The sequence below is a fragment of the Hemitrygon akajei genome, chromosome 1 (assembly GCF_048418815.1).
Source record: "Hemitrygon akajei chromosome 1, sHemAka1.3, whole genome shotgun sequence".
In the NCBI taxonomy this organism is placed as follows: Eukaryota; Metazoa; Chordata; class Chondrichthyes; order Myliobatiformes; family Dasyatidae; genus Hemitrygon; species Hemitrygon akajei.
The window spans coordinates 187844804-187864074 of NC_133124.1; the positions used below are offsets into that span (position 1 = coordinate 187844804).

Consider the following 19271-nt stretch of genomic DNA (forward strand, 5'->3'; position numbering starts at 1 on the left):
CAGCGTAATACAGGCCCTCCCTGGGTTACAGGCACCTAACATAAGGACTCCCATAAATGTCACTAAATAAAGGTGAGAATCAGTCTCACTGGGAAAAATATATTGACGTACAACCTCCCCATAGTAAGACACCACCCTCTTCTAAACATGCAGCTGCAGGTTTCCCTGTGGGGGGGCACTTAGGAAAGAAGCTCTGCAAGTTGACAGGCAATACTTATGCAACGATATTCCATCAAACAATGATACTTCAAGCCTCTAGAAACCAGCCATTGTACAACTCCTGTACTCAGTACATTGATTTATGAAAGCTAATGTGCCAAAAGCTTTCCTTAGGTCCCTATCTACATATGACGCCACTTCCAAGTAACTATGGATCTGTATTCCCAGATCCCTCTGCTCTACCGCACACCTCAGGGCCCTAACCACTCACTGTGTAAGACCTCACACTTGCCTGCATCAAACTCCATCCGCCAGTTTTCCAGCTGCTCCAGATCCTGCTGCAAGCATTGAAGGTCTTTCTTGCTGTCGAATACACCCCCAATCTTGGTGTCATCCACAGATTTTCTGGTCCAGTTAACCACATTATCATCCAGATCATTGAAATAGATGACAAACATAAAGGACCCAGCACTGATCCCTGAAGCACTCCAGCAGTCACAGGCCTCCAGTTCGAGAGTCAACCATCTCTGGCTTCTCCCACAAAGACAACGCCTGATCCAATTTACTACTTCAGCTTGAATTCCAAGCCAGTGAACCGTCTTGACCAACCTCCCATACGGGACCTTGTCAAATGCCTTGCTAAAGTCCGTGTAGACAACTTCCACCACCTTGCCTTCAACAACTTTCCTGAAATACTTGGGTTGAAAAGATTGGTTAGACATGACTTACCACACACAAAGCCATGTTAACTATCCTTAATAAGTCCCCATCTATCCAAATACACAAAAATCCAGTAACTTTCCCATTACTGACGTCAGGCTCACTGGCCTATAAATACCTGGTTCATTTTTGGAGCCCTTCTTAAACATCGTAACAACATTAGCTATCCTCCAATCCTCCAGAACCTCACCCATGCCCAAGGATGTTTTAAATATCTCTGCTTGGGCACCTGAAATTTCTGGACTAGCCTCTCAGAGTCCGAGGGAACATTATGTCAGGGCCTGAGAATATAACCACCCGAATTTGCCTCAAAGCAGCAAACACCTCCTCGTCTAATGAGCACAGGGTCCAGAACCTCGCTGCTGCTTTGCCTCACATCTACAGACTCTGCGTGTCCATCTCCCATGCAAATAAAGATGCAAAAAATTGGTCCCTTGAAAGATCAGTGGTAATTTTGTCCCTTGCTATCCTTTTGCTGTTAACATACTGCCTACAAGAAGTATTCACCCCTTTGGAAGTTTTCATAATTTATTGTTTTACGACATTGAATCACTGGATTTAATTTGGGTTTTTTTGACATTGACGAACAGAAAAAGATTCTTTCATGTCAAAGTGAAAGTAGATCTCTACAATGTGATCTAAATTAATCACAGATATATAAAAAAATTGATTGCAGAATTGATTGCACCCCCTTTAATATGACATCACTGGTGCAGCCAATTGGTTTTAGAAGTCACATAATTAGAAACATAGAAAACCTACAGCACAATACAGGCCCTTCGGCCCAAGATGCTGTACTGAACATGTATCTAATTTAGAAATTACCTTGGGTAATTATCTAGGGAAATTACCTAGGACCCATAGTCCTCTATTTCTCTAAGCTCCATGTAGCCCAAAAGGTTGGCGTCATTCAATGTCTGCAGTGAGATGCTGAAGATGTTCTATAGGTCAGTTGTTGAGAGCGCCCTCTTCTTTGTGGTGGCGTGTTGGGGAGGAAGCATTAAGAAGAAGGACGCCTCACGTCTTAATAAGCTGATAAGGAAGGCGGGCTCTGTCGTGGGCAAAGTACTGGAGAGTTTAACATCGGTAGCTGAGCGAAGGGCGCTGAGTAGGCTACGGTCAATTATGGAAAACCCTGAACATCCTCTACATAGCACCATCCAGAGACAGAGAAGCAGTTTCAGGTTACTGTCGATGCAATGCTCCTCAGACAGGATGAAGAGGTCAATACTCCCCAATGCCATTAGGCTTTACAATTCAACTGCCAGGACTTAAGAACTTTTTTAAAGCTATTATTAATGCTTTTGAGTTAGTGATTTAGATGCATATCATATTATTACTGAGTTAAGTATTGTATGTAATGAGTTTTTGCTACAACAAGTGTATGGGACATTGGAAAAATGTTGAATTTCCCAATGGGGATGAATAAAGTATCTATCTATCTATCTATCTATCTATCTAAAAGACCCTATTGTATCCACCGGCAGTCCATCCCACGCCCTCACCACCGTCTGCGTAAAAAGATTTGCCCAATATCTCCTCTGTACCTACTTCCAAGCACCTCAAAACTGTGCCCTCTCGTGTTAGCCATTTCAGACCTGGGAAAAAGCCTCTGACTATCCACACAATCAATGCCTCTCATCATCTTGTACACCTCTATCAGGTCACCTCTCATCCTCTGTTGCTCCAGGAGAAAAGGCCAAGTTCACTCAACCTTTTCTCCTAGGGGATGCTCCCCAATCCAGGCAACATCCTTGTAAATCTCATCTGCACCCTTTCTATAGTTTCCACATGCTTCCTGTAGTGAGGTGACCAGAACTGAGCACAGTACTCCAAGTGGGGTCAGACCAGGGTCCTATATAGCTGCAACATTACCTCTCTGCTCTTGAACTCAATGCCACGGTTGATGAAGGCCAATACACCATACGCCTTCTTAACCACAGAGTCAACCTGCACAGCAGCTTTGAGCGTCCGATGGACTCGGACCCCAAGATTCCTCTGATTCTCCACGCTATCAAGAGTCTTACCATTAATACTATATTCTGCCATCATATTTGACCTACCAAATGAACCACCTCACACTTATCTGAGTTGAACTCCATCTGCCACTTCTCAGCCCAGTTTTGCATCCTATCAATGTCCCACTGTAATCTCTGACAGCCCTCCACACTAGCCACAACAACCCCAACATCAGCAAATTTACTAACCCATCCCTCCACTTCCTCATCCAGGTCATTTATAAAAATCATGAAGAGAAGGGGTCCTCGAACAGATCTCTGAGGCACACCACTGGCCACCGACCTCCATGCAAAATATGACCCAGTTACAACCACTCTTTGCCTTCTGAGGGCAACCCAATTCTGGATTCACAAAGCAATGTCCCCTTGGATCCCATCCTTCCTTACTTTCCCAATAATCCTTGCATGGGGTACCTTATCAAATGCCTTGCTGAAATCCATATACACTACATCTACTGCTCTACCTTCATCAATGTTTAGTCACATCCTCAAAAGATTCAAATTAGGCTTGTAAGACACGACCTGCCTTTGACAAACACCATGCTGACTATTCCTAATCATATTATACCTCTCCAAATATTCATAAATCCTGCCTCTCAGGATCTTCTCCACCAACTTACCAACCTCTGAGGTAAGACTCAATGGTCTATAATTTCCTGGGCTATCTCTACACCCTTTCTTGAATAAGGGAACAACATCCACAGCCCTCCAGTCCTCCGAAACCTCTCCCATCCCCATTGATGATGCAAAGATCATTGCCAGAGGATCAGCAATCTCCTCCCTCGCCTCCCACAGTAGCCTGAGGTATATCTCATCTGATTCCAGCGACTTATCCAACTTGATGCTTTCTAAAAGCTCCAGCGCATCCCCTTTCTTAATGTCTATATGCTCAAGCTTTGCAGCCTGCTGTAAGTCATCCCTACAATCGCCAAGATCCTTTTCCATAGTGAATACTGAAGTAAAGTATTCATTAGGTACCTCCTCTGGTTCCATAAACACTTTTCCACTGTCACACTTGATTGGTTCTATTCCCTCATATCTTATCCTCTTGCTCTTCACATACTTGTAGAATGCCTTGGGGTTTTCCTTAATCCTGCTTGCCAAGGACTTCTCACGGCCCCCTCTGGCTCTTCTAATTTCATTCTTAAGCTCCTCCCTGCTAGCCTCATAATCTTTTAGATCTCTATCATTACCTAGTTTTTTGAACCTTTCGAAAATCTTTTCTTTTCTTCTTGACTGGATTTTCAACAGCCTTTGTACCCTACCATCCTTTCCCGGTCCCATTGGAATGTACTTATGCAGAATGTCATGCAAATATCCCCTGAATATTTGCCACATTTCTGCCGTACATTTCCCTAAGAACATCTGTTCCCAATTTGTACTTCCAAGTTCCTGCCTGATAGCTTATCTCCCTCTCACACCATCTACAAGCTTTCTCTATTTGTGAGCCAACCGCCCCTTCCTCTGTCTTTTCAGTTCATTCCCACCCCCCCGGCAATTCTAGTTTAAACTCTCCCCAATAGCCTTAACAGACAAACCTTCCTGCCAGAATACTGGTCCCCCTCAGGTTCAAGTGCAACCTATCATTTTTGTACAGGTCACGCCTGCCCCAAAAGAGGTCCCAATGATCTAGCAGTCTGAATCCCTGCCCCCTGCTCCAATCCCTCAGACACACATTTATCCTCCACCTCACTCTATTCCTATACTCACTGTTGTGTGACACAGGCAGTAATCCCAAGATTACTACCTTTGTGGTCCTGCTTCTCAACTTCCTTCCTAACTCCCTGTAGTCTGTCTTTAGGACCTCTTCCCTTTTCCTACTTATGTCATTGGTACCAATATGTACCACGACCTCTGGCTGTTCACCTTCCCACTTTAGGATATCGTGGATGCAATCAGATAATTAGTTAAATGGAGATCACCCCCACATCTCCAAATGGAGACTCAAGGTGTTTCAAATGATTGTAATAAAATACACCTGTATCTGGAAGGTCCAACTGCTGATGAATCAGTACCCTGGCAAAAAACTACACCATGAAGGCAAAAGAACACTCCAAGCAACTCTGCGATAAGTTTTTTGAAAAGCACAAGTCAGGAGATGGATACAAGAAAGTTTCCAAGTCACTGAATATCCCTTGGAGTACAGTTAGGTCAATCATCAAGAAATGGAAAGAATATGACCCAGCTGTAAATTTGCCTAGAGCAGACCTTCCTCAAAAACTGAGTGATCGTACAACGAGGGGATTAGTGAGGGAAGCCACCAAAAGACCTACGACAACTCTGGAGGAGTTACAAGCTTCAGTGGCTGAGATGGGAGAGACTGTACATACAACAACTGTTGCTCGGGTGCTTCAATAAACTCACGGAATCTCAGCTAGAGTTTTCTAGGAGTGTGGGAGACTCTGAAAACAGCTGGAAGAAGGTTGTATGATCTAATGAAACCAAAATTGAGCTTTTTGGCCATCAGACTAAACGCTATATTTGGCATAAACTGAACACCGCACATCATCAAAAATACACCATCCCTACCGTGAAGCATGGTGGTGCCTTTGACAGATTTTCATTTTGACAAAAAAGTTTTTTTCTGTTGATTAGTGTCAAAAAAGCCAAATTAAATCCACTGCAATTCAATGTTGTAAAACAAGAAAACATGAAAACTTCTGAGGGGGTGAATACTTTTTTTTTTAAATAGGCGCTGTATCTACAGAAGCTCTTGGGATTCTCCTTTCTCTTGTCTGCTAAAACAATCTCATACCTTCCCTTCACGCTCCTGATTTTTTTCTTGCTAGAATCTTTCTGATACCATCAAAATTGCCCCTTCTCCAATTTAGAACCTTAACCCAAGGACTAGACCTATCCTTTTCCATAATCAGCTTGAAACTCCTGACATTATGATCACTAGATGCAAAGCACTCCTCTATACAAACTGCTGTCACCTGCACTGACTCAATTCTTAATCGATCGAGTGTTGTGCACATTTTAGTTGGGACTTCCATGTTCTTATTCAGGAAACTTTCCTGAACACATTTGGCAAACTTTATCCCAGCCAATCTTTTTACTGTATGTGAGTTCCTGTCAATATGTGGAAGGTTAAAATCATCTTATGTATCTCACAAGTCTGATCTCTTTAGAACTGTATTCCTCTACTGTTGAGTGGTCAATAATAATCTCATCAACGTGGCCACAGCTTTCTTATTCCTCAGTTCCACTCATTCTCCAGTCTGTCCCGACTTAGCACTGCCGTGACACATGACCCCTCCCCCTTTAATCCCTCCAGGTGTCACATCTAAAACATTAGAACCCCAGACTACTGATCGGCCAGTCCTGTTCCTCCTGCAACCAAGTCTCACTAATGGCTGCATAGTAGAATTCCACTGTGCTGATTCATACCCTGAAGTCATCCACCTTTCCTACAATATTCCTTTCAGTGAAAGACAAGCAGCTCAGAACATTAGACCCACCTGCTCCACCTTTGAATTCCTGACTCATAGGCTTAACAACATCTTCTTCCACTTCACCATATATTATGGCACTCTGCTTCCACCCCCCTGCAACTCTATTTAATCACAACCCCCCCCCCCAACTAGGATATTAGTCCCCTTCCAGTTCAGGTACTGAAGGGACGTTTTGTACAGCACCCACATTCCCTGGAAGAGAACCCAAAATCCTTCCCACACCATCTGCATATTGAACTGTATGATCTTCCTATTTCTGGCGTCACTAGCACTGGCCCAGGACACAAACCTGAGATCACAACCATAGAGGTCCTGTCCTTCCACGTAACACTCAACTCCCTGAACTCACTCTCATCACCCCTGTCACTGATATTAATGTGGGCCTTTTAAATAGTATTTTTTTTAAACAAAAAAGGAAAAAAGATTTGCCAATTTCCTTCATGATTTGTGCATTAATTTAACTTTAGCTTTAAAGTAGGATTCCCCAATGCAACTGCTCCATCAAATCTACCAAATTTTTAAATCTTAAACACCCTGATTACAGAGCTTCTTACTATCCTATGGGAATACAAGCTACACCAGACCACCAGAATTAAATTAAATTTTATTTTGGACTCAGAATGAAGTGAACATTTGTACCTTTGCAAAAGCACATTTTAATCTTTTCACATACTCACTCATTGTACTTGGGTGAACAAACGATTGCTATGGCCTCTGGAAGCATGATCTGGTAGGAGCAGTGGGTATGAAGGTCCACGCTGGACAGGAACGCAGTCTGTGTTGGATGGGTCTAGAATGGCACACAAGTTACTCAATGATTAACAATCCCCATTCCAAATCATAATTTGTACTTGGACATGGAACACAGAACGTAGCACAGTTCAGGCCCTTCAGCCCACCACGTCTGTCCTGACCATGGCACAATTCTATTCCCTGCCTGTTATTTGCCTATCAAAATGCCTCTGGAACTTTGCTATTATACCCATTTCACCACTTCCCCTGACAATATATTCCAGGCACTCAGGAAGACAGACAATTGTTGAATTGGCGGACTGGACCATATTCAGGGATTTATCTTCAGATCTGACTGAATATGCCACAGCCGTCACCGGCTTCATTGAAAGCTGCGCGTGTGCCTTCACAAACATACCAGCGCTTCCCAAATTCCCAAACTAGAGGCCCTGGAATAACCATGATTCAGTTTGATGAGGTTTAGTTCTGTGGTGTTCAAGATCCAGCACCATTCAGGAGATAATGCAGGTGCTGGAAATCTTGAGCAATACACATAAAATGCTAGAGGAACTCGGCCAGTCAATGGAGGGGAATAAACAGTCAACAAGACCCTGGAAAGGAAGTGGTCAGAAGCCAGAGTTCACTTCTGAATATTTCCAGCATTTTAAGTTCTTTTTCAGTAACTTAGAACAAATTAGCGACAATTCCATTCTTGGTACAGAGTACAGAACAACCCAACTTACATGTATCCAGCCCAACGTTATCAGGTCATTGTGGTCTTGAATAAGGAAGAGCTCCTCTTCGTTCTCCGTGTTACAGTAATCAGGACCCGCGTTTTGTTTGGGTACGATCACGTGTGTTATAGTAAACTCATTGTGCAGCTGGAAGGGGAGCAGAGAGATGAATTTAAGTACAGAACAAAAACAAAGCAGTAGACGTTTTAACCTCTCGCGCTTCTCAGATATTCAGATCATGGTTGACTTTATTTTAAAAAACACTGCCAATTCCCTGCACGACATTTGCTCCTCAGTGTCCTTAAGACCCAAAGAATGTTGACCACCACCCTGAACACACCCAGTCCTCTAGAAAGAGAACTCCAAAAGTTCACTAATCCCTTCTCACTCTTAAACAACCAATTTATTTCAAATCTGTGACCTCTGTTTCCAGTGTCCTGCGAGGATCCTTGCATCTACCCACTTACACCTCATAAGAACTCAGTCTGTTTAAGTTACTGAGGATCGAGTCCTCTGGGATTATTAGCCCAGTCTCCTTAAGCAAATCTCACCAGACAAATGAGAACATGGAACATCTCAGCACATCAAAAGAGAGCGCTCAGCCCGTCATGCCAATCCAAACTATCCCCATCTGTCTGCACATAGTCTGGATCATAGCGTGTCTGCCTGTCCCAACATCACAAAGACTGCTATCGTATCGTTATCACCACTTTACCTGGAAGAGCATTCTAAACAGACACCACTCTGTGTAAAATAACACAGACATACAATCATACAGCATTACAACACAGCAGAGGGCCATTCAGCCTATCTAGTCCATGCCAGCCTGTTCCTCTGCCTAGTCCCACCTGAACCTGGACCATCACTCTCCACACCTCTCTCATCCATGTCACAGTGATCGTCTAGTCTGTGCCGAAGCATTAATCAGCCTAGTCCCATCAATCTGTACTCCGAACCACAACCCTCCGCACTGCTCCCATCCATGTACCTATCCAAATTTCTCTTAAATGTTGAAATCAACTGCATATCCACAACTTGTGTTGCCAGTTCGTTCCACACACTCTCACCACCTCTGAGTGAAGAGGGTCCCCTTCATATTCCCCTTACACATTTCACCTTTCACCCATAACCTATGACCTCTAATTGTAGTCTCCACCAACCTCCGTAGAAAAAACCTGCTTGCATTTCACCCATCTATACCCCCTCACAATTTTGTATACATCTATTCCCCTCAATCTTCTACATTCTAAAGTCCTACTTAACCTTTTCCCATAACTCTGGTCCTCAAGCTCCAGCAACATCCTTGTAAATTTTCTCTTCACTCTTTCAATCTTGCATCTTTCCTGTAGGTAGGTGACCAAAACAGGACACAACTCTTGCATTTCTTATACTCAAGTCCCTCATTTGTTCCTACCTGCCTATATTTGCTATGCACCTCCTCCTTTTTCTTAAGCAGGGCCTCAATATCACTCTCAAAAACCAAGGTTCCCTAAACCTGTTAGCCTTGCTTTTTATACTGACAGGAACATATGAACTTTGTACTTAAAATTTCGCTTCTGAAGGCCTCCCACTTGCCAAGAACACTTGGCCAGAAAACAGCCTGAGCAAACCCACACTTGCCAGATCCTTTCAGATACCATCAAAATTGTCCTTTCTCCCATTCAGAATCTCAACCCAAGGACCACACCTATGTATCTTTTTCTGTGATTACCTGACCACAGCCTCAGTTCAGATTTGGCATGCAATTAAAGCTCCCTGACTTCAACGCACCTTTGTCCCTGAGCCCCGACGTGGTCATTCTGCCAGAAACCTCGAAGTAGATGGTCATGGACAGTGCCTGGGGAAGTGTATTGAGGTGGTGTTTGAACTCAAGAAAGCCAAATACCAGGAGCTGGTAGAACTGTGCCAGGGACAGGTGGAGGGCATGATGCCAGCCTGTAGAGGTGGGATTTTAGAGGCTTTGCTGGCTGCTCACTGTCCATAGCATTATGGGGGCTGCAAAGGAAAGAGCCATCAGGACCATCACAGGAGTGAGCAGATGGCTACGGATCAAGAGGTGTGGCCTGTGGACCAATGCTGCTGGGACACAAGCCAGGGCCTGATCAGTAGCCTGGCTGGGTCACCTGGATGAGAATGTCTGATCCTGAAAGATCCAAAACACCCGACGACCCCACTGATGATGTGTCCCAGCGCATCCTATGATACCTCAGCATCATAAGCTGTGGCTCTATCAGTGACACCCTGGATTAGTGTGGGTGACAACCAAGAGCAGGTTGGTGATCACTGGACAGACAGCTGACAGCTCAGAAAGATGGCAACCGGGTCAGGAAGGGCTAGCAAACCCAGCCTGCATCTTCTGAGTGGAGGATACGCTGCGAGCTACAGACAGAGACATACCCCCAGGAGAGCCCAAGGGGTGGGGTGGGGTGGGGGGGGAGGGAGAGGTTGAACACACCACCAGGACGGACCTAAGAATGTCAATCTCTGGGACAGACTGTCAATTAGGATTTACTCCTGTTGAGACGCAGGAAGATCCCAGCCCAGAGTCACCCCACAGTGCCCAGAACCTTCAGGTTCTAAAAACTCCCACTCCAGGCAAAGTAGTGGAACACCAGTGGGTTAACTGGACTCCAGCAAACCATTGAAGGGAGGACATAGTTCAAATCATTGAGGCAATAGCCAAGGGAGATGTCGATAGATGACTCCAGACCACATCAACTATCATTGTCAGCTTGGCTACTGAGAGATTCGGCCTAATGGAAAAGAAAGGCAGTGAACACAATGAACCATAGGGCAGAATGGCAGAATGGTGGGAAGAGACAGCTGAGAAATGAGTTGCCTTTATCGCGAACCCCTCTGGATTCGCCAAGCAGCTGCCAGGACAGCGGACACCTTGTATGCTCCAGACGGGAGGCGGATCGGTACCTTCACAACTCCCTTAGTGACTCAGAGAGGGAGCGGAGTGAGGGAACCAGAGCTCCCTAGTAAATTCTCCTCCTCCTGCAGTTGAGTTCAATCGCAAGGACCCCAGCTAGGAGATCAGAGTAACCAGAGCCAGTTCTGCCCCTAGTCCCAGCAGAGTTCCCTACAAGGTGTACAAGCTCCTCCAGCTACTCTGGAAATCCATTTGGGTTATCTGGCGTAGGGTCAGTGGAGGTGTGCAGAGGGAGTCTGGATCCCCTAAGAGGAGACCTCCAAGCACATTGAGCAGTCTAGATCCATCTTGCAGCTCAGTGTGGAAGGGAAGATACTTTTCAGTAACATTTCCCTTCGCCTGACTGAGATTCTCCTCAAAAATGATGACATTGATACATCTATAGGGGAAGGAAGGATTCCCAGAGTGCCAGGAACACAAGGGTGTGGTTTCCCAGCTCATCAGGGAAGTGCACGAAGTAAAGGGAGACCTAGTCATACCTTTCCAATGCATACGGTCATTACTACACAAGCTGGTGGAGATTGTACTGAACTGACATCACGTTCCGAGGAAGATAAAGGACCTCATCCTGGAACATCAGACTGAGAGTCTGCTCAGGAACGACCATATCAAGCTCTGTCTGGTTCAAGCAGGGTATTATAACCGGATGTACAATCTTGTCGATTCTCTTCTCCCAAACTGTGAACATGCTGGTTCAGGCAGCTGAACTGGAGAGTAGAGGCCCTCTGACTAAGACTGGCGTGCGGCAACCCCCAATCAAAGCCTTCATGAATGACCCCTCAGAGACAATGACATCAGTCCCAGGCTCTAGATGGATCCTCCAGGGCCAAGGAGAAGGATAAGCTTTAAACCAGAGAAATTCAGGTCTCTGGTGTTAAAGAAAGTTCCGTTTCTCCTTGAGATGGATGGGACAGCAACACCTCCGAAAAACCAGTCAAGAAAGTCTTCGGCTGCAGTCCAAGAGATGCAACTGCCATCTGGAAAGCCACCAAGGAGTTAGAAGTCTGACTCAGCAATGTGGGCAGGTCAAGCTTGCCTGGCAAGTTCAACACCCAGATCTAACAGAATGGCATCCTCTCCCAAATCATCTGGCCCATCTCACCAGTTGAGGCTCTTCAAAGAAAGATCAATGGCTACCTTTGAAGATGGCTGGGCCTCCCACATAACCAGAGCAGCATTGTTTTGTATGGAACAAGAAATAAACTGCAGCTTCTCTCCAGCGGTTTGAACAAGGGTTTCTTTTTTTCCTGTATGAGAGAAGTGCTGCTGTACAGAGATTCCAGTGACCCTGAAGCCTCATCAGCAAGGATGCAGAGGAGATGGCCGAGTCATATCTGAGGCACAGGGACCTGGTAGACACAGCGGTGCCTGGTCTGGAAAGCTTCTATTCAACCCACTCCAACAGGGCCCAGGGCAGGGATAGACGCATACTTGTCCAGAAAGAGGAAGTGCGTACCACCAGGATGGTAGGAATGAGGCAGCAGGGAGCTTCGACAAGGTAGGAGGATAGGCTGAAGAGGAAAATCTCCTGGTCCTATATCTGGCAAGCAGAACCCCAGCACGTCAAGTTGATGATCCAGGCTGTGTACGACATCCTGCAGGTTCAGTGAACCTAAAAGCTCTCCTACCTGTGGTGCAACTTTCCAGGAATTATGGATCTGTATTCCTGGGTTCCTTTATTCTACCACACTCCTCAGTGCTCATTCAACATCAAGTCTTAGCCCGATTTGACCTGCCAAAATGCAACGCCTCATACTTGTTGGCAAAGCTCCTTTAACATTCCCCTCTCACCTTAATGTTATGCCCTCTATTATTTTATTTTTCCACGCTAAGAAAGAGACTATCTATGCCTGTCATAATCCTGTGCTCTTTCATCAGGTCACCCCCTCAGCCTCTCATGCTTCTGTGAATATAACCCACGTGCTCATCCTCCCCCTTAAAGATAACACACTCTAGTCCAGGTAACTTCTCTGCACTCTCTCAAGTTCAAGTTATTGTCATGGGTATATATATCTCAGATCGGGTCTACGGCATTCTACAGGGGGAGGGTAAGCCTTGGTACATATCAGCACCAATGACATTAGGTAGGAAAGGTGAGGAGGTCCTGAAGAGAGATTATAGAAGGCCAGCTGAAAGGTAGGACCTCCAGGATAATAATCTCTGGATTGCTGCCCGGTGCCATGCGCCAGTGAGGGTAAGAATAAGATGATCTGGCAGATGAATGCGTGGCTGAGGAACTGGTGCAGGGGCAGGGATTCAGATTTATGGATCATTGGGATCTCTCCTGGGGGAGGTACAACCTGTACAAAAGGATGGGTTGCACCTGAACCCACGGGGGACCAATATACTTGTGGGCAGGTTTTAAACTACTTTGGCAGGGGATGGGGTCCAGAGTTATAGGGCTCAGGATGGGGCAGTTGGTTTATAAACAGAGGCGGTATATAGTGAGACTGCTAGCAAAGACAGGCCGATGATAAGGCAAAACTGCAGTCAACAGGATGAGCTACAATGTAAAAGGGGGACAAAATTGAAAGGGTGGTGAATGCAGGACTGCAGGTGTTGTATATGAATGCAGTCAGTATACAAAATAAGATAGATGAACTTGTAGCACAGTTGTAGCTTGGCATGTATGACGCTGAAAGAAGATTACAGCTGGGAGCTAACATCCAAGGATAGAAGTTGTATCAAAAGGGCAGGTATGTAAGCAGAGGGGGTGGGGTGGCTCTACTGGTAAAAAAAAATTAAATGAAATCATAAGAAGGTAACATAGGGTCAGAAGATGAATAATCGTTGTGGGTCTAGCTAAGAAACTGCAAGGATGAAAAGATTGTGAGGGGAATTGTATATAGACCCCCAAACAGTAGTAAGGATGTGGTCTACAAATTACAACGGGAGATTAAAAAAATGCATACCAAACAGGCAATGTTACAATAGTCATGGGGGATTTCAATATGCAGGTAGATTGAAAAAAATCAGGCTGGTGCGGGATTCCAAGAGGGGGAATTTCTAGAGTGCCTACTAGATGGCTTTTTAGTGCAGTTCATGGTTGAGCCCACTAGGGGTTCAGCCATTCCGGATTGGGTGTTGTGCAGTGAACTGGAATTGATTTAGAGAGCTTAAGATAAACGAGAAGGAGAAGCTAAAGTCAGATGTATCAGTATGACAGTGGAGTTGAGGGAATTACAGAGGCATGAGAAAGAAGTTGATTGGAAGAGAACACTAGCAGGGACGACAATGGAACAGCAATGGTTGGAATTTCTGGGAGCAACTTGGAAGGTGCAGGATAGATATATCCCAAAGGAGTATTCTAATGGCAGGATGACTCAACTGTGGCTGACAAGAGAAGTCAAAGTCAACATAAAAGTCAAAGAGAAGCCATAAAATAGAGCAAAAATTAGTTAGTGGAAAGTTGTAGTACCGGGAAGCTTTTAAAAACAGAAAACAACTAAAAAAGGAAAAGATGAATTACAAATGTAAGTTAGCCAATAATATTAAAGAAGATACCAAAATTTTTTTGGGGCGTACAGAGAGTAAAAGTGAGGCGAGAGTAGAGATTAGACTACTGGAAAATGATGCTGGAGAGGTAGTAATGGGCAAACTAAGTAAGTATTTTGCATTAGTCTTCACTGTGGAAGACACTAACAGTATGCAAGAGGTTCAAGAGTGTCAGGGGCGCAGAAGTGAGTGAAGTTGCCACTACTAGGGAAAAGGTGCTCAAGAAACTGAAAGGTCTGAAACTAGACAAGTCACTCGAACCAAAAGGTCTACACCCCAGGGTTCTGAAGGAGGTGGCTGAAGAGATTGTGGAGTTATTAGTAATGATCTTTCAAGAATCATTTAATTCTGGTATTGTTCTGGAGGAATGTAAAATTGCAAATGTCACTCCATTCTTCAAGAAGGGAGAGAGGCAGAAGAAATGAAATTACAGGCCAGTTAGTCTGGTCTCAGTATTGGGGATGTTGGAGTTGACTGTTAAGGACCTGGTTTCGGGGTACTTGGAGATAAATGATAAAATAAGCCTTAGTCAGCAGGATCTCCTCAAGGGAAAATCTTGCCTGTCAAAGCTGCTGGAATTCTTTGAAGAAATAACAAGCAGGATAGACAAGGAAAAATCAGTGGCTGTTGTTTATTTGGATTTTCAGAAGGCCTTTATCAAGGTGTCACACGGGAGGCTGCTTAACAAATTAAGAGCCATGGTATTACAGCAAAGATACTAGCATGGACAGAGCACTCACTAATTTTCAGGAGGCCAAGAGTGGGATTAAAAGGATCGTTTTCTGATTGGCTGCTGATGACTTGTGGTGTTCTACAGAGCTCTGTGTCGGGACCAATTCTTTTTACATTATACATGAATGATGTGGATGATGGAATTGATGGTTTTGTTGCAAAGTTTGCAGATGATATGAAGATTGGTGGTGGGGAGATTGGTGTTGTAGAAGCAGAGGGGCTACAGAAAGACTTCGATTAGGAGAATGGGCAAAGGAGTGGCATACGGAATACAGTGTCAGGAAGTGTATGGCCAAGCACTTTGATAGAAAAAATAAAAACAGACTATTTTCGAAATGGATAGAAAACTCAAAAATCTGAGGTGCAAAGAGACTTGGGAGACCTCATGCAGGATTCCCTAAAGGTCTGGATGTGTCTTGATCAACAAGTTCCCTGATGACATGAAACTATGTGTTGTTGATAGTGAAGAAGGTTATTGCAGATTTAGGGTCATGGGCCAATAGACCTCAATACAGAGAAGTGTGAGGTGATGACCCGTGTCAGACTTGTACTGTGAACGGTGGCACATTATGGACAGCAATGGAACAGAAGGGTTTTGGAGTACATCCGGATTTGCTGTCTGGGTTTGCTCCCGTAGCCTTTGTCTCTCCCGAGGCTGCCCACAAGGCAGTGGGGCTATTTCCCCATAGCTGAGGATCTGGTCCACAATGATGGGCCTGCGTGCTACGTATGCAGGTGCCAGACCTCCCCCCATCCTCTGTAGTTCAGCCCAAGTCCAAGGAAGTTCAATTTACGTGCATCTTGGTACATGTTACAACAATAAACCATACGAATAGCCTCATCAAGTTCCGGAGTTAAGCCTTGCTGATGGCAGGAAAGCTCTAGTTCCCAATGGACAGAACTGCATGAGACCATAAGATATAGAAGAGATAGACCATTTGACCCATCAAGTCTGTTCTGTTATTCTATCCCGGTTGATTTACTGTCCTTCTCACAATGGTCAATAATGGCAAATGCAGTGGCTGTGAGTGGAAAGTCTGGGCTGAGGACCCTTCCAAAGGAAGTTGAGGATGCAGGAAGCAGGCTGTGTTTAGCTTGATCTCTGGTGGAAGGCTGGTAAGTGAACTCAAGTGACCAGATGACCATTAGTGAGTGTGTTATCTGGGGTGGTGACGGAAGACGTGGGTGGGAAGTGGTGTTAGATTTCCAAGGACTGTTCCAACACCTTCCCAACATTGGTAAAAGTTTAGAGAAAGCTGGTACCTATACTGGCCAAGATAGTGCTGATGCGATCTAATGGAAAGAAAGCAGTGAACAGGGAGGAGTCTAAAATAGTCGCTCCTAAATAGGGGATTTCAAAATATAAAGCTTAATCAGTAACTATGTAAGTCGACAGTAACTCCCTGACATAATACGTAGCTGTGCAATGGAGAGTGGTTAGGTTGTCACATTGAACACCTCTTGCTTGCTCCTCAACCACGAAATGAGAACACGTCCTGTTGGTGACTCAAAGTTTGCGCTTACCAGTTTTCCACAGAGTATCCCACAGGTTTCCACTCCTTGGGCTGTATTGGTCTCAGCGAGCTGGAGAAACTGCTGACACAGGCCATTAGGAATTGCCACATTACGGAGTTTGTCTGCAGAAAAATCTGGAACAGAAAGTATCCAAGTTACTCATACAGCCAGGATGTTGTTCATTTTTCAGCTTGGCATTTAACATGATCATCCCTCAGTCTAGTGAGTAAACTGTCTTCGTTGGGACTCAATACCCCTTTCTGTAAATGGATCTTGGGCTTTTTGATGAGACCACCCCAGGCAATCTGAATTGGCAGCAACATCTCAAGTTGATTCACGTTGAGCGCTATTGCCCCCTCAGTCACGACTGCACTGTCAGATTCAGCTCAAACTGCACCAGTGGTTGGCCTCATCCACAACAATGATGATCAGCATACAGAGAGAAGAAAGAAAGGCTTGTCAAATGGAGCAAGAACAATAACTTGAGCTTCAACATGGATAAGATAAAGAAGATGATTGTGGACTTCAGGAAGGCCCAGGTCAACTTCTCCATTGCATATCAATGGCTCTGCTACAGAGAGTGAAGAGCACCAAGTTCCTTGGTGTGCACATGGCGTACGATCTAACCTGGACATACAACTCCTCCTCACTAGTCAAGAAGGAAGAGCAGTGACTACACTTTGAGGAGATTGAGGCATGCAAGGCTCCTCCCCCCCCCCCATTCTAACAACTTTCTACAGGAGCACCATCGACAGTGTCCTGTTTCGCAGGATCACCGTGTGGTAAGGAAGCTGGAATCTACAAGGCATCAGACTGCAAGACCCTACAGAGGGTAATAAAATTTGCCGAGAGGATCATCAGAGTCTCCCTCACCCCTATTTGTGACACTTACCCGGAGCGTTGCTGATGAACATTGTTAGGGTCCTTCCCACACATCCCACAATCTCTTTAACCCACTACCATCAGGACGGAGGTACAAAGGCATTAGGACTTGGACTGCCAGACTGGGTAACAACTTGCTCCCTCAGACTGTGAGAGTAATAAAAACCCTGCCGTCACTGAGGTCTCATTACCAGAACAGTGAGCTGTTTACTGTACTGGTTACCATGCTACACTTTACTACAGTCATTTTGAATTATATACTGATAGTATAATATTTTGGTTTATGTGCTATGTGTGATACATGTTGTGTGAGTAGATTGTGATATGGAGGAACATTGTCTCATTTGGCTTGATAACAATGAATTTATATACAAAATGTTATACAGATGGCCCCTGTTTTTCAAACGTTCGCTGTTACAAAAGACCTACATTAGTTCCTGTTTTCACTAACCAAATAGGATTTCCACTTTTATGAAAAAAAGATGGCCGCTTTATATGTGTGTTTACCCCGAGAAAGACTACCATGACCGTGAAGCCTTGTGCGGGCAGTTGTGTGCGCAGGCGTGTACGTGCCGTTTTTTTTCTCCAAATTGATTTTTGGCTCGCTATCTTTCCAATTCTGAAAAGTGAAACTACACCATATATACAATATTTCTACTTTATTAAGCTGTATATTTATCATATCATTCCTGCTTTTACTATATGTTCCTGTTATTTTAAGTTTTATGTGTTATTTGGTATGATTTGGTAGGTTATTTTTTGGGTCTGGGAACGCTCAAAAATTTTTCCCATATGAATTAATGGGTAACTACTTCTTTGCTTTACGACATTTTGGCTTACAAACAGTTTCATAGGAATGCCCTACCTTCGGATAGCGGGAGAACCCGGACCATTCAGCCCTCTCATCCCTGCTGACCATGATGGCCTATATTCTTCTAAAGCCTTCTCATCTACATTCAGTGACCACTTACCAGATACCCCGTGGAACCCAGTGTGATCTGCTGCTGCTGCTGCAGCCCATCAACTTCAAAGTTCAACATCTGCATTCAGAGATCGTCTTCTGCACACCACTGCTGTAATACGTGGTTAATTGAGTTATGGTCACCTTCCTGTCAGCTTGAACCAGTCTGGCCATTCTCCACTGATCTCTCTCATTAAGGCCGCATTTTCACCCACAGAACTGCCACTCACTGGATGTTTCTTGTACAAAACTACACATCCCCAATCTGACAGTTGGTCTGAACAACAACTGAACCTCTTGATCACGTCTGCATGCTTTTATGTATTAATTTACTGCCACACCTTTGGCTGATTAGATATTTCCATCATCAGTCAGGTGTACAAGTGTACCTAATAAAGTGGCCACTGAAAGTATGTACCTGTCTTTCCTACCTCCTCTGGCAACTTGCTCCACGTATCCACCATCCCCGTGTGATAAAATTACTGTTCCGGTCCCCTTCCAGTCTTCCTGCTCTCAACTTAAACCCACGTCCTCTGGAGCTAGGCTCGCCTACCTTGGGAAAAAGACTCTGACCATCTGCCTTGACCACGCCTCTCATGATATGGAAATTCTGGGAGCTTAGGTAGCCAAAGTCAGTTTCCCATGTCCTGTATTCAAAGAATAATCTCATCAACAATAGCTGCTGGCATTGGCTGTACATTCGTTCCCAAGTCCCAACTCCTCACATTGCTCAGAAAGCAAGACTGTACAAGTCAAATAAAAATTGGTCTTAGGCAGTTTCTTCCATGAACATCAACACCATAAAACAGAAAGTTAAATAAACTGAAGTTACTTCATTTTCATATTATTATAAGAAGTCTGCAGCTTCGAATGCACGGGAAGGAAATGGGCTATTCTGCTCTGTCTGTCGCTACTGATGTTTATAACTTGACA

At 44.6% G+C, this 19271-nt stretch overlaps 1 protein-coding gene across 2 annotated transcripts in view; it reads right to left on the reverse strand.

Moving 5' to 3' along the window:
- Window positions 1-19271, reverse strand: part of LOC140733376 (STAM-binding protein-like) — a 58083-nt gene that overhangs the window by 5146 nt on the left and 33666 nt on the right. For both annotated transcript variants that reach the window (XM_073056626.1, XM_073056632.1), the window contains exons 6-8: window positions 16505-16629; window positions 7828-7965; window positions 7030-7142 (exon numbers count right to left, since the gene is read on the reverse strand). In XM_073056626.1, coding sequence (XP_072912727.1) covers window positions 7030-7142; window positions 7828-7965; window positions 16505-16629 — 376 coding nt within the window. The remainder of the gene's footprint in view (window positions 1-7029; window positions 7143-7827; window positions 7966-16504; window positions 16630-19271) is intronic.